Genomic DNA, 15980 nt, shown 5'->3' with positions numbered 1-15980 from the left:
AGGAAAGTGCATTTTGAAAGTGCATTTTGTACTTTTCCTCTCCAACTTAGGCTAATGATGCACTTGAAACTGAGATGATAGCCATTTATTGGGCTGTCTGCCTTGCCAATCAATGCAACATCACATAATTGGTGGTAGAGTATGATTCCATCAGCTGTATCAGAACACTGAAACAGGAAGAAGCTGCCCCATGGAATGTTTTTAGGTGGACTACTAATATCAAGTGTATGTTGATCAATGTTGAAGTGAATTTCCAGCATATCCTTAGGGAAGGCAACATTCCAACACATAGTTTGGCAGTAAGGGGAAAGGATACTGAAGAGATTACTGTAGGGCTATACCTTCTTCTCATTTAGCTCTCCTTCTTCATGGGGATAGTTTATCCTTTCCTTATCTTCATTGTAGGGATTGATTATATATATACTCACACTGAGATAGATACAGAATTAAATATATATACTTCCTACAACTTTTGTAAGCATCTCTATATAAACTAACTTGGATAGGTGAGAAGGGAGTGGTTTGAGTGGTCTATCACTCATTTTGTAATCCAATTTTCATCTTAACATGTAAGGAGCCATAGACAGGTCTTTCTTTCAATATATATATATATATATATATATGCTCACCCCTCTTTCATGAAAAGAATTTTAAACTCTATAAAAAATATAAACTTTCATTTATTGCTATTTTAGAGCCTTTGTATATATATATATATATATATATAGTAAATCCAAAGCAAAAAGAATTTTCAAGAGGAACATTCCTGCAATCAACAAAAATACCCTCCCTTGTAATAATGTAAGTGGAGTATAGGAAATGCAAAGTGTTAATTATAATTAACCTAGTGACAATAGGAGCAACACTCTTCTTTGCCATCTCCCGAGTGCATAAAGAAGATTGATTAAAATGAGTTTAATCTCTTAAATCTTGTAATTAACCCATCAAAGCATATTTCTGTAATATTTGCATCTCCCTACAAGGCATACCAACCTATACCTCATAGTTCAATTTGACAAACCTAAATGATTCTACCATAACTCTCTTGAGTCATTATGGTTCACAACATATTTTAATATTTCACTTAGCCTGAATGAAAAGTAAATGAAGATCTGAAGGTTAATCATCACATTCAATAATTAAAAGTAATTTAAAAGCACTTTTCAGTCCTATACATCATACTTAATCATCACAAGTTAAGGTAAAGAAATCTACTCAAGAAGCACGAGAAAGACACCACATAGATTCATTGAAATAAGAGAAATCCACTATCAAAATGTTTAAAAATGAAATACAACAATAAGGACAAAACAAGACTTATCTTCCTCTTCCATAAAATGACTTGAAGATGCTCAATCAATGCTCCTCCTGTCTTCTAGGCCACTTTGCTGAAGGCTCTTGCTAGGCTCTGCACTAGGAGGAAAAGAAGAAACTCTACAACAAACTAAGCCCTTAAATGTCCAATCATCATCAATCCAAAGTTCCACTTGAATCAATCTTACCCATAGGGCATCCATCTCCTAATTCCCTAATACATTGTTATTTACAGACTTTATCATTGAGCATGAAAAACACTCCACATCTTTCTAAGAAACTTTTCATGACATGCTTCCTGAACTGTGAAAACTACTCTAACTGGCACCCAGGGGCTGGCACTTGGGCGCCAGTCTCTCTATATGTTGTAGAAGGCTTGGGCGCCCAGGCGCTCATGGTTCGACGCCTCGACACCAGTATCACAATGCCTAGGTGCCAATATCACGGCACTTAGGCGCCTAGTGGTTGGTGACGAGGCCCTAATCACTCGGGTTGTCAAAGGGAGGGACCGACGCCTCGACGTCCAGGGGTCCGGCGCCTAAGCGCTAATGTTCAATAAGCTCTTTTGCTCCAAGTTTCCTCTATGTTTCCTCACTTCCATATTCTGTTGCACCTGCAAGAAAAACATAAAACTACATTTCTTTATAGTGTAATCTCATCCATAAAAAATAAGTAATTCATAAAGAAATAATATCATACTAATCTACACCTCAAAAGTGCTCTAATTACCTATTTATAGGCGGTAGAGGCGGTAGTGGGAGCTTCAGTGATCGTCAATTTAGGTGGGGATCGATGGTCATGATATCCAGTGGTGAAATAATGTGTCTATTCACTGTCGGATTTGAGGAAGGAGCCCATGAATCACTGGCATGGCCTAGAGGCTTGGCGTAGGCGTGACAATGCTGAGTAATATCCGGGTGTGACCATGCTCTGAAACTTCTAAGCTTGACTATGCCCGAACCATCATAGATATACTAGTCAAAGATGAAGGGGAGCACGGATGTGTGCGTGCAGGTGTGCATGCATGTGGGAGTGTGTGCTCACGTGCACTCACATGGGCACAGATGCACACACATGTGCCCGCGCACACGCGCATGGGTGTGTGTCCACACATAAGTTTCTATATGTTAGTGGATGTGTGTGCACGATTTCCGATCAAGGAATCTTAAAGATTTCAATGGCGGGGTTGATTTTGGCTATAACATCTCTAAGGTAAAGTTTGAGGAGTGATTTGTCATTTGGGGGGCATGTTAGTTATCTAGTGTTGAATATATTTATGTACATTTATTTTAGAAGTTGAGTATCATGTTACCTATATGCTATTATTTTTCAGATATTTGGTTATATAGTTGATTTATCTTATCTCAAATGTTGAATTTATCACATCAACTTTTGTTATTACTTGACAAGAATTAGATTTCCTTGAAAAGTTGGAATAGTTAATGTTTTATTTGTATAATGATTAATATGTTTAAAATTCATAAATTTTGGGGATGAAATCTTTTATAAAGAAGGGGGTTATAGTAATTGAAAATATAAGGATATTTAAAGAGGTGGTGGTGGTTTGAGCGTAACTGCCTTGACAGTTCATTAATAGGAGTCAAGCGTCTCATTTAAATTGAGCAGCATAAAGAAGTCAAGGGTAAGATGGGGGTACGAGACATAAGTGATGATGAGTGAGAAGAAGAAGAAGTGGAAGCAAAACTTGAGTGAGCCTTGTGCAGGGAATTGACACCATTTGTGGTGTTTGACGTGTTCACTTGCACGAAAAGTTTTGTCGCGTGCATGGAGGGATGAATGTGGGTTGATCCGTACATAAGTAGGGCAAGATCTAGTTAAGGAGATTTGTGTGCAAAGGAAGGAGGAGAGGCTCTATGTGCGAAAGATTTGGGACTACCAAGCCAAGGCGAGCATAGGAGCCTTGTCCGTGTCATGCATGTTCAAGTAGAAGAAGAGAGGAAAAGGGAGCATGTGTGCGGGTATATAAGAAGGGATTGGACTGATGTTTTATAAAGTTAGGGTTATTTTCCTTTATTTACTTATTGAATGAATCATATATCATTTAGTTATTATTAAAATCTAAATAAAGGATTAAGGAATATTCATATTATAAAACGAGGAGAGATAAATAAAATGTTAATAGAATATTTGAAATATATTGTCAATTTGATTGTGTGTTAAATAGATTTAAAATTAATGGAATTAGGAAAGTTGCTACATTTTTGGAGTGATATGATTTAATAATTTATTTTAGATATAAATTATGGGCTAATTTTTATTATTACTAAGATTAATAATTAAGCAAAGGATAATTATAAATAAATAATAAGAATAAAAATAACACTCATTATTATTGTACTAAGAATTAAAAAAAATTTAAATTATGGTAAAAGTAAATTATGAATACTCAATTATATGTAAGAAATAAATTATTTAAATAATAAAAGTAAATTAAGTGGAAGAATGATATTGAATAGTGAAATTAAATTATGATTAAAAAAATTAACAAGAAAATGTTACATTTGAATATAGTAATTTTTTTATTCAAGAAGATGTGCTAAAATATACAGACAATTGAATCTTTTGAGTTTGAGGTGAATTATTATATTTTTAAATTTCAGTAACATTCTTATTTTTAAATATATTTTTTATTTCATTTATGCTTTATTCCAGTGTGATTTAAAATATAAATGATTTTTTCTATTAATAGAAAGAGAAATATGCCTGATAAATAGTTGCATAATAATTTTTTCTATAAAGTTAGATTATTATGACATTTAAATTCTAATAGAAGTGCATTATTCATAGTAGATAAATACAAACTATCTTATTAAAAAATAATATGTTATGAAAAATGAAATTAAAATATTATATACATAAATGTTTGCATATGCATTCTAAGAGAAAGAGCTCAACTCACTGTGATATTGATAGGGGATGTCAATGTATGTAGATATTTTTCTATCAACTCAGATAATTGTAAAATTTAAATCATTAACTACTTTATCGATGGGAAAGTCTTGGCTCAGGGTGAGTAGGCACTCCACCAAATCAAATAATTGTGAAATTTAGATCACTAATCGTGGTGCAGATGGAAGTGTATCGGACAGTGGTGAGTAAGCATATTTCCACCTAAGACAATAATGGATATTTTCTGTGCTATGTTGTGCCGACGAAATATGTATGAACTAGGGGTGTGTTAAGCTATATTTAAATGGTGCTCGTGAGATGTATTTGAAAGTTAAGAGCATATAATATATAAAAGTTAAAGATTAAATCGTGAGAGTAAAAAGCAAAAGCTGGTGTATGTAGAAACATTTAGATTTCTTCTATGAGTAAAAATCATGAATGTATAATTTAAATTATTTTATGATTTTCTAGAACATATTAGAAAAGACTAACATGCATATTTATTATTATTTTTTTTGTTTTCTTTAATTTTGAAGTGTGATTGCTCCACTGAGTTATCTTAGATAACCATTATGTTGTTTCAATGTTTTTTTTCAAAACTAAGATTTTAAATAAAAAATGAGCATCAGAGATAAGAATGTCTATAGAAAGTGAGATGAACAAACAAAAATGTATAACTTCTAACTTGTTAATGAAATTATCTTCCTTAATGATTTTTTTTTTCATGTATTTGGATGGCAAACTATTATTGATAGAAATGAAAATAAAAAATTTAATTTCTTGGTCAATCAAATTTTTGTTAGTTAGTTCCCACCTTGGATGACAATATTTTAGATTTTTTAGTCTTATGTCATATTTTAGCTTGGTCAATCAAATTAGTTGTTTGATGTATGGATTTCAAAATAACAAAATTGGTTTTTCACTTTGCTTGTGTTAGAAAAAAATCAAAAAATTTTGAGCAAAAATTATAGAGATGTTTGGTTGGCTGAAAAAAGAGCGTGTAATGAACAAAAAGTATATATATATATATATATACTCACACTGAGATAGATACAGAATTAAATATATATATATTCTATATAAGTGTGTGTGTGTGTGTGTGTGTGTGATTTTTATTTTTGTTGGGTGTATGCAAGAGTAAGAAAATAATGTATTTTGAATACTTGATATTATTTGGTTGTCTATAAACTAAATGCAGATCATACATGATATTATTTGGTTGTCTATAAAATAAATGTAGACCAAGTATATCAAATTTTATTATTTCTATATAATATATTCATGAGTTAATAATAATACTTTGAGATAGAATGACATCCAATTCCTTTGAGAACATATACATTATTGGAAAATGTTAAAATAACAAAACTTCGAAATGAAAAATCACACATTAAGCTTCTATTTCAGAGAAAATTTATTCATTCATCAATAGAGTTTCTATTGATTATTTCAGCTTCATTTGGGAAGCTAACAAAATTTTATATAACTATTATTTTTTTCATTTTAGCTCATTTTGAAAGATAAGCAATAATTTTTCCAATTTTTCGCAAACTAAAATTAAGAGCAGCTGCAGTTTCTCAGTTTTTCAGCTGCAGCTTAGTTGCCACAGAAAACTGCTGCGGGGAAACTACTGTGGGAAAGCTAACTAGTTGTTTGTTGCAGCTGTCTGAAAACAGCTGTGGGCCAGCTATTTTTGGACAAATGATCATCCTGACCCAACACAGTAATATTGTTTGTAACAGAATATAAAATAATTTTTTTATCAAACATATTATTTCTTAAGCAATAAATTAACATTAATTAATAATTAATTAGTTTTATTAATTAAGAAAACTTATATTTTTATCAAATAATTTAGAACTTACAAATATGTTTATAAAGAAATTAATTAATCCTTATATAATAATATATAAATTTATGTAATTATGATTAATTTGAACATATGAATTATTCATTAATTATTAATCAATTAAACTAATAAAAAAATATTATCATGTTAATTTAAAAAAAACGAAAATATATATATTAGCCTGGCTTATTAGTTGCTGCCTTTGGTGTAAGTCCCTCGGGTCGGGGGTTCGATCTCTGCGTATGATCGAATTGTAAGGTGTGCAATTCGATCATACGCATATATAACGCACACGCTAGGGGGTATATATATATATATATTGAAGTTAAATTGTCAAATATATGCATGTACATATTTTTGTCACAAAGCTTATTTGAATGTTGTGTGCAAATTTGAAAGTATCAGTTGTGTTCTATTTTAAATCTAGGATTTGGTAAATTTTAGTTTTTCATAATTCCTTCACTGTCTTGCTTGAAATCTCGAATTTACATCATTTACTAAATACATTACCAAATAAAAGAAAGGTTTTTGAGAGGACTGCAATCTTCAACCTATGTTTTGAATCAGAGAGTAGCATTCTGCCTACATACCACCGAAATCCAATATATTTACATCTCTAGGACCTAAAATTTATTTTTTACATTTATACCACCTAACTCTTTCATAATATATAAAATATACCACCATTTTAACTTCTAAAAAATGAAATACAGATTTTCATGCATAGCTAAAGTGTCGAGTATGTAAAAATTGGAGTTTTGACTGTTAGATATGTGAATGCATGGGATGAAGAATGGTATGCATGTATATATTCCAGTTTTCTGTAATTACGACCTCCTGTAGTAATATATACATATTCTTATTAGTCATTCTAACCATAGCACGTAGATGCAAATATTTGAGAAACCTTGCTAAAATATAAAGTAGAAGGAACGTACAAATATTATACATTGGAAGATGCCTATTTCAGAATATACATACCTTGTTGCAATTCTCTTGTGATCATCTACCAGAAGACATGATTTATGATCAAGTAAGAAACAAAGAAGGTGACAGCTATATCAATTCTGAAGAAACCATTCACTATGTTCTCCACATAAGAAAGCGAATTTGGTAAGAAAGCCAGTTCAAATGGGCATATCCAGGTTGAATAGACTACTAATATGATAAGAAACATCTTCCAGGCTCAGAAGAAGAGACAACAAAAGAGTAGAATGAGCAATCTCTTCTTTCTATTTTACTATACCGAAGTGGAGGTTTGATTTACCTGTATCGTGGATCATAAGGCGAACTTATATACTTCCTGAGCTTGGTATATTGATTTAAGCTTGCTCCCAAGGGTGACATTATATCAGTAGAAAAGGTTATGTGACTGCCAGAATGGAAACTGTTATCTTAGTTACATTAACTGTAGTTCTTGAACCCTGCTGCATTCCCTCATCACTTGGACAATCGATGATTCTAGAATTACTTGTTGAGTAAGCTATTTGGTGACACCCAATTTATAAGTTTCTTAAATAATTTTATCAATTCTTCAGCACCACTAGGCACATCATGAATCTGTTTCACATACATTACACAAACTAATACTCCATGTGATTTAAAAATTGTTTGAATAATTTGAGATTTTTTTTAAGTTTAATAATTTGACCAACAAGTATGTTAACATTCTATAGAAATTATGACGATCATGCGCATCTATCAACTATATGTAATAGAGCATATAAAGAAGCCTAAGTTGCCCTTTAACTCAATTCATCTAAGCTACTCCCTCAAACATATTTAGAGAAAATTACACGCATACCACACAATTCTTATGTTTCATAAAAAAAGAAAAACATAGCAAAAATAACAAAGACAATGGAAACAAGCTTTTTTTAGATAACATCACAGATTAAATAGTCAAAATTCAGAGGAATGCAAGATATTGTTTGGTAGCCCAAAACTGTGACAAATTCCATTACAATTCAACAAAAAATTAAACTTAAAGAAAAAGGAAACTAAATTGAAATTGCCAAGTTGTGGAAAATTCAATGCCAGCAAACTGATATTCGTGGAGAAGAACAAGGCTTGAATATCAAAGCATCCATCTCACTACTTGGGACAAACCTTCATTCTAGTAGCATTAATAAATCAATCACAACTTTGCGAGAATCCTACCCACCAAACTTCTAACTGCCACAAAGAAAAATCAACGCTAGTTAAGAATTAAAATTCCTAGAACAGAATAATAATAGAAAACCTCATCTTCTTACTGGGATCCAAATTCCATAAGAAATCCAAATCAACTAAAGCATCAACATTCTTGAAATGCATCTGCCACATACCTAAAATCCTGTATGAAAATGGTCCCTATTTCTATGCTCAACTTTTCGTGGCCTTCGTAAACTTCGGATCAAGAACGAGGGAATACGATGATACAGTATACATTCCCCGTAACACAAGGAGAGGGCAAATAATGCCGAAAAAATTGGAACGAAGAACTACAACAACAACAAAATACGAAGAAAGAATTGGGAGGGGAGATACCGATCAGGAGCAGCAGTTTTGATCTGGACACCACACCAAAGCAATGGTGGAAGAGGAAGCAGCGGGCGGAGGAGCGACGGGAGGCTTCGCGATAATCTCGGGAGCAACGGTTTCAGGATCGCCTGAGGCTTCACTCGAGACCCTAGGGCAGAAGACTTCTGCACGGTTTCCGGATCGCCAGAGGCTAGGACAGGCTTTGCGAGACACTGGGGAGGGGAGCGGGGCAACGAAGGTGTTCTCAATCGAGAACGCGGGGCCGCGGGGTCGATCCCGCGGCCCGCGTTCCACCAAGTTTAGCGGCGAGCAGCCGCAAACGCAGCAGAAAAGCAACTGCAAAAAAGCAAAAAAAAAAAAAAAAGAATGGCTTCGCGGTTTTGGGTCGCGCCGCTCGAAATAAGCGGCCCCAAACGGAGCCTAAATCTAAAAAATTTAACCCTACATCACTGTTTAAGGCATAAACGGCTCATTCTTAGCAGAAATGGACAACTCTGCTCTATTTGGAAAGACAATAAAATTCTCTACAATTTTTAAGTTTTTTATTCTAGCCAATTTTCGAGGCAATAAGCTATAATGTTGACAATTCCACAAAATTGAAACACGCCTTAACAATTTTGACCCAATCTCATTATTTCAAGCATAAGTAGTTCATTTTTTTTTTATGAAATTGAATAACTTTTCTCCCATTGGAAAGTTCACTAAATTTTCTTTCCGATCAATTTTGAAAAGGTATGGTACAATTTCATAAATCTTCATAAAATGGAAATCTTTCTTGAAAATTCTGACCCTACATTGTTATTTTAGATATAATTTTATCGATGAGAAATGGATGATTTTCCTCTCATTGAAAAACTAGCAAAATATTTTTACTGCTTCTAAACTATCCATTACAACTAATTTGAGATATGCTATGGTTTTCACTACTATCCTCAAATAAAAAATCAGTCTTGAAAAAAACCAACTCTATTTTTTTCTCTAAGTGTCAAACCAACATCCACCTAAGCATTCTCATCTCCGCAACACTTAACTTTGTTTTATGCTCCTGTGGCACAGAACAATGCAGGCCTCACCACCACCTTATAAAATTTTTCTTTTAGTCTAAGCATCACACAATAGTCCCGATACATTCCTCCATTTCAACCAACCGGAACTCTATTAATAATATCCTCACCTATATCATCATCACTTTGAACAATAAACCCGAGACATCCAAACAATCACACCTTAATAATTTGATTACCCATAATTACAACTCTACCACTAGAGCTACTACTACTAAAATTAAATTCAATGTATTCAATTTTAGATCTACTCACATGAAGGCCTTTAGACTCTAATGTAGACCTCCATAATTCAAGTTCATCCATAACTTTTTGTTTAGTCTTATCCACAAGAAGCATACATACACCAAGGAACATCTCCCTGTAAATGCCCCAATAAAATAAACAAAGAATCAACAGATCAATAACTGCATCAAAAGCTGTAATAATAAAGACTTATTCCATATCAAAGAAGAGTAGTTCGGTTATTATGAACAAATTGAATAGGTTGAAAAATCAATACTTCCACACAAATAGTCTATTAAACAAAAGAATAACCACAGATCAACATATCAAAAAGTGCTCAATTTAAAGCAGCAAATTAAATATTTATTTAAATTTTATTAATTCGCAAAAGTACTCATTACATCAAAAAATGATAAAATAAGAAACTATAAAAAAAAAATCACTCCAACTTACTTGATTTATCATCATGAGAATGAACTAACGGCTTAAAAATCGGAGAGCAGACCTGGTGTTTAATCAGCATGACCAAGACATATGTGTTTGCAGCCAAGAATAGTATGCTAGCCAACCATAGTTGTGAAAACACATTCCAACCCTTAAATTCTAGCAAATAAGCCCACATAAGCCAATGTAATTGCGATCCCAGCCATAAAGAGAAGCAGAGAAAACCCTTCCATTTGAGTCTCATTCTGCTCCAAGGAAGAATAAGTGGCAATAGGCAGAAGAACCACACAAAATACTGTGCAGTAATAACCTGCCAAAGTCCCAAATTTGCAAAAAAAAAAAAACCATAATTTATGTTTTCTCTGATAACTTTGGGTTAGCCTATAGAAAAGAAAATAAAAAGTGGACCTTATTAAATGAAACAAATGCCACCGTCTGAACAAAGAGACAAAACGGGAGATCTTCAGAAAACTGAAAGACTAGAGTGAACTGCACAATCAATTGAGGCAAGAAGGAGAAGAGCTTTTCTAAAGCTGAGAAACCCTGCTGGTGATGCAAATAAATATAGTAGAAATAGATGGAGAAATTATGCCTAGGATCTGTGCGAGTCAGGTGATACAGGAGGGCTTCATTCAAAAACTCCCATCCGTATATATGGAAGAAAATAGCAGTAAATGCGAAGAACACGGAGCCAGAAAACAGCCCAAATAAAATGGCGTTTTTTGAGAATATGGCCCTCACTAAAAACCAGATATTTGAAGAAGAGCTTTCTGGTAAGATTTTGAGCGTTGGAACCCACTGGCTGAGGTTTGGCTTTCCAGGAGCCATGTCCATTCTGCTGATAACTATAACAAACGGAAGGCTATATATGATTGGGTAGATCCTGAAGTGGACGATGAGCCCGTACCAGAAAGCTGCCTGATACACCTTACCTGGAACCCAAAAAGGAGAAAAAAATCGAGTAAATTTTTACAGAATAACTTATTAAATTCTAATAATTATGACAGCTTATCTGGCTGGTGGTAGCAACTTTTTATTGGTTATTGTCAGGAATCCATAAGAAAAGCTGAAAAATATAAATAAGAAGACTCAACAGCGCTTATTAAAATAGGCTCTGCGCCAATCTACCATTTGCTAGTTGCAGAAAATATTTAATTATCCACTTCTCATGGAAAACTGGAAGTAATTAAGAGTAAACTTTAACAAGTAAAACCTTTAGATTTGGTGACTTAACATCAAAATCAAACCTAACCCAAGTAAAAAAGATTCAAGCACGAGTAAAGAAAATTCATAAAAAATATGATGATTTACGCGTACACTATTTATCAGTATGAGATAATTATTAAAAAAAAATTATACAAATCATAGAAATGAATTTGAAGTGCACCTCTGCAAAAAAAATGCAATTTGCAACATAGATATTTACTAAGTTGTTGTTATAACCTATAAGATTTTTGAAATAGGAAAAAGATAAAAATGGAGGCTTCTTTATTGATATATAACTCATTTACTAAATCAAATCGGTTTATTTGCAAGGATAAAAGGGACAATGAATAGAAGCATTAAAGTTTATACCATTCATAAGACATAAGATAATCCATAAAACAAATGCGCAGACGATAGGCTCACAATTTCCTCTGGTGCCGATGGTGAATGTAAATGGGTTGAAAAGCCAAGCAGCCACGCACCAAAGTGAGACTTTCTCAGAAACACCACGCTGCCTCAAGATCCTGTAAATAAATAATCCCACCAGCAAATCTGAAAAATGATACCAACTTCAATGAACAAAACTGTTTGATTTCATGCGATGATGACAATCTATTAACTAAAGAGTGACAACGAAAATTAACATGAAAAAATATATTAAATGACTAAAAGTTAGGGGTTGTTTGGTTGGCAACAAAAGAAACACGTTGCATTTCTTTTCCAAGGGTTTTAAAAATTCAAGAGTTTGGTAAGAAAAAAAAGAACTGAAGTGTAAAATTCTAATTTATTTGGAATTCACTCTCTATTTCATTTTCAATGTATCTGAAATTTTTTGAACTCGGGCGAATTCCAAATACACTGGTTTATATAAAGTGATGCCACCGCTTCTGCCCACCATCGTTGCAGTCAACTAGTTTATGTTACATTGAACTCATTTTCCTTCAAAACAAATAAGAAAATGCAAAGCCCTGCATTTGTTTTACAGTGAACCAAATAACTAAAATATTCCAATTACAATAGATTACTTTAACATTATTTTTTTTTTTCAGCAAACCAAATAGCCCCTAAGTGGGAAACATGGAAGAACTTCTAAACATCATGAATGGACACCATGGTGTGCATATGTTCTCAAGGCATAGCTCACATGATTCTCTTGCAAAGCTATACTTGGGTGTTTTCATTAGAAAGTTTTGAATTTAATTAAATATATTAGGTAAACATATGATATTGTAAAAATGGAAAGAAAAGAAAAAAATGAACCATCTAAACAAGCAAAAATAAGAACACTGGCATTAAAATGGAATTCAATAACAAAGCACATTAAGTCATAATCGGTTCCCAAAGATAGTTTCATGGCAAATAATAGATAAATACGAAATCAACTCACCACACAAATATTATTGCACGTATCCACTTTACTAATTATATAATTTAAGTAACTAATCTTAATGTTATTGTCATCTTTGTATTTTTTAGAAAAATATATTTAATTCATATGAATATAAACAGCCAAATGAACATATATTTCCTATATTTGGCTAGCTTTTGCCCACCCTTCTAAGAATAAAGAGCTTCACTGAAGCAATCTGCTCCCTAAATTTCAAGTTAGCGTCATGGATTTCAGTTTATTAGGTAACCTTCTTTAAAACCTAATACTAACTAGCTCTCTATAAAGAATATGTAGCAGGCCCTGTGCCTAGCCATATTCCCTACTTTAATTTTATTTAGAATAGGTTTCTATAGAAAATAAAACAATGGAAAAACTCTCAAGAATCTTCACTTTTCATTGTACAAGAGGGGAATATATATGCATTTTTCATGAGCATTAGAAAATAGAAATAAAAGAAAAAATAAGTAAAAAATAAATAGGGCAGACAATCCTTTAGGAAAACACATAGAATAGCGACAGATCTAACAATATAGAGCTTCGATCTGTGTGTTTTAAGTTCTTTTCTATTTGTGGGTTATAAGTAAACAAATCCAACGGTACAAAATTTTAATTTTGTGCCTTAAGTTCTTTGCTTATACAATAACAAACATTTATCCCACTAAGCGGGGTCGGCTACATGAATCATTTTTCTCCATTTTTCTCCATTGAGGAGATACCCTTGACTAAAAAGGGTACAGGAGGATGTCTTGTAGAAAAGGTTATGTTAAAAGGTCTCTCTACTTGTTAAAGGAGTAACAAATTTTTAGTGCAGATTGTCCAAACATCTTAAAAGATGGTGTGCATCTAAGCATGGATGTAGATTGCAATCGAACCATGTTAAAATCATTTGTGATCAAATGAATCATTCTTTATAGTTGATTGTTTTACTACATCTATTTTATTTTAGACTTATTAATTCAAATCAATTCAAAATCATGTTTGAAAATTTTTGAAAATTTCAAGTTATCCTAGTCCGCCCCCTGCTCACTTGGGCACATGTAAAAACTATAATAAGTCATAATCCCATCTAATTCTATGCTTTTTAAAGGGTAGATGATTCCAGTTAAACTTTAAGTTATTATTACCAAATTTTGAAATTAATTCTAGCATCTAAATATGATTGAAATATGTGGCATGTCAACCTTTAACCATTCTCTCTATAACCATATTACTACCAAACCAAATATAGTTAAGCAACTTTAATTTAATCTTTTTAGCTAAAAGTGGCTGTAGTTTTTTACCAAAGGTTTAACATCTTAACAGTTTCATATGCGGTGTTGATTTAACCAATTATATTTTAAATGTCAATATAATTGCTATCCTTGCTTAGTACAAGTACAAACCACAAGGGTTTGGTGGCTAACAATAGATACACCTCATGTCTCAGGACTTATACCATACCTCATAACATGTAACACGTCCCACCTTTAAAAACATTAGGTGAATTCACCATAAAAAGGTGGCTTCATTATTCCATATCTAGATTATTTTAAAAGAAAACCTATCTCGAAATATACAAACATAAACAAAAGAAGAACACAGCAAGAAACAACCAGTCAGTGTTTTAAATACCAGATGCGGAGAAAAGCATCTTCCCCCATGATCGATGGAGGAAGGAGTTGGGTACAAGCAAGAAAGCCAGAAGAGGAGAGTAACGGTAAGTGGATCTCTCATATGGTGACCTTCCAGCAGCTACCATGGTAGCCGCATCTGAAAATACAAGGTAGTCAACATCAGTGTAACGGACCTCCAAGTGGGCATCCTGCCATTCCCCGTAAATCAACAAAAGCAGCCTAATGATAGCAGAGGACAAAAGCATCCGACTGAGATCCACCGAACCCATTAGGACTGAATGTTGAAGTCCTAATTTTCCTTTCAACGAGGTTCTTCTCTCACTGGGGGCATGCACAGATCCACAAATCCTCCTTCATCGACTGTAAAATGTCTGATTGTCTGAAAAGATCTAGACGTATTTAGAATGCATACAATTTAAGCTTGAAAAGTAAATTCAGCGCCTTATATCAAGTTTACTTGGAGATATTTGGTTGGCTAAAGTAGAAGACGGGTAACTTTTTTGTTTTTGTTTTGGTCTGGATGCCAAGTTTAGAGCTTTTGTCTCACTGAATTGAATATCATCATAATTTACAGGCCATGCCTTAGGGAAATTGATGATGGTGGAAGGCTCTCACGACATATAAATGGAATTTAAAACTTTGTTCATTACAAACAAGGCTCTGGAGCAAAATAAGCCAATCTGAAGCAAAAATAAAAACAAAAATAAAAATAAAACTCGAGGAATGAATATAACTGAAACTGAATGCAGCAAATCTTAAGCAGAATGCACACATTCGAATGGAAAATGGCAAAAAAACCTCCTGCAATAAATATAGAGAAAAGACCAACACCATGACAAATTACTAATTTAAATAAGTAGAAATGGATTTTATAAATCCGGATATCACACGGATCTCGCCCTTAAAACCCGGATTTACTAAATCCCGCGAGAATCGGCGGATTTAGTAAATCCAGGACGGACTTTCACGCGTGAAGGAAGATGTGAAGTCACCTTCCGGTAGGAGCGGAGCGTATGGAAGAGAAAGATGGGAATTTCGGTTCTCTGCACGCCGCGATCCCGCCGTTGCCTTCCCAGTTATTCCTAATCGCGACTGTATCGCGCGGGTTCGGGAAGGCGTGAGGGAAGTGAAGTAGATTGTTTGGCGGGCGTGGGGTGGTGGGTTATGCTGCTTATAATTTTCCTTTATTTTTTTTTAAGTTAATTTTATTTTTTTAATTGAGTAAAAATTAATTATTAAAATAATAATAACTAAATAACTATAGATATAACTATTTAATAGTTAATTAATGAATTTAAATAATTTAAATTTACTTTATTTAATAAGATTGTAAGTAATTCTTAATTAATAGAATTCATAACTAATTAATTAATAGTTAAGGTAAAATCATTATTTAATAAGTACTTACTTTAATACTATTTATTAATAATCAATTAGTTTAG

The 15980-nt window shown here is 33.0% G+C and overlaps 1 protein-coding gene across 6 annotated transcripts in view; it reads right to left on the bottom strand.

The window, feature by feature from the left end:
• LOC110038415 (GPI mannosyltransferase 1) overlaps nt 1-15611 on the bottom strand; it is a 78230-nt gene extending 62619 nt beyond the window's left edge. Inside the window, exons 1-8 of one of the 6 annotated variants that reach the window (XR_002295421.1) lie at nt 15531-15611; nt 14996-15218; nt 14537-14917; nt 11905-12087; nt 10738-11261; nt 10339-10639; nt 7055-7633; nt 1348-1927 (exon numbers count right to left, since the gene is read on the bottom strand). Coding sequence is in view for 4 of the 6 variants with exons in the window: in XM_020743259.1 (XP_020598918.1) it covers nt 7626-7633; nt 10339-10639; nt 10738-11261; nt 11905-12087; nt 14537-14807 (1287 nt within the window). In the remaining 2 variants the exon portion in view is untranslated. Of the gene's footprint in view, nt 1-1347; nt 1928-6760; nt 6911-6963; nt 7634-10338; nt 10640-10737; nt 11262-11904; nt 12088-14536; nt 14918-14995; nt 15219-15530 lie in introns of those variants that run through there. The other 5 variants (XR_002295420.1, XM_020743259.1, XM_020743257.1 and 2 more) reach the window with 5 other exon arrangements.
• Nucleotides 15612-15980: the final 369 nt, after the last annotated feature.

Source organism: Phalaenopsis equestris, unplaced genomic scaffold, assembly GCF_001263595.1.
Source record: "Phalaenopsis equestris unplaced genomic scaffold, ASM126359v1 Scaffold232797, whole genome shotgun sequence".
Lineage (NCBI taxonomy): Eukaryota > Viridiplantae > Streptophyta > Magnoliopsida > Asparagales > Orchidaceae > Phalaenopsis > Phalaenopsis equestris.
This window is presented reverse-complemented; position numbering and strand designations above follow the sequence as displayed.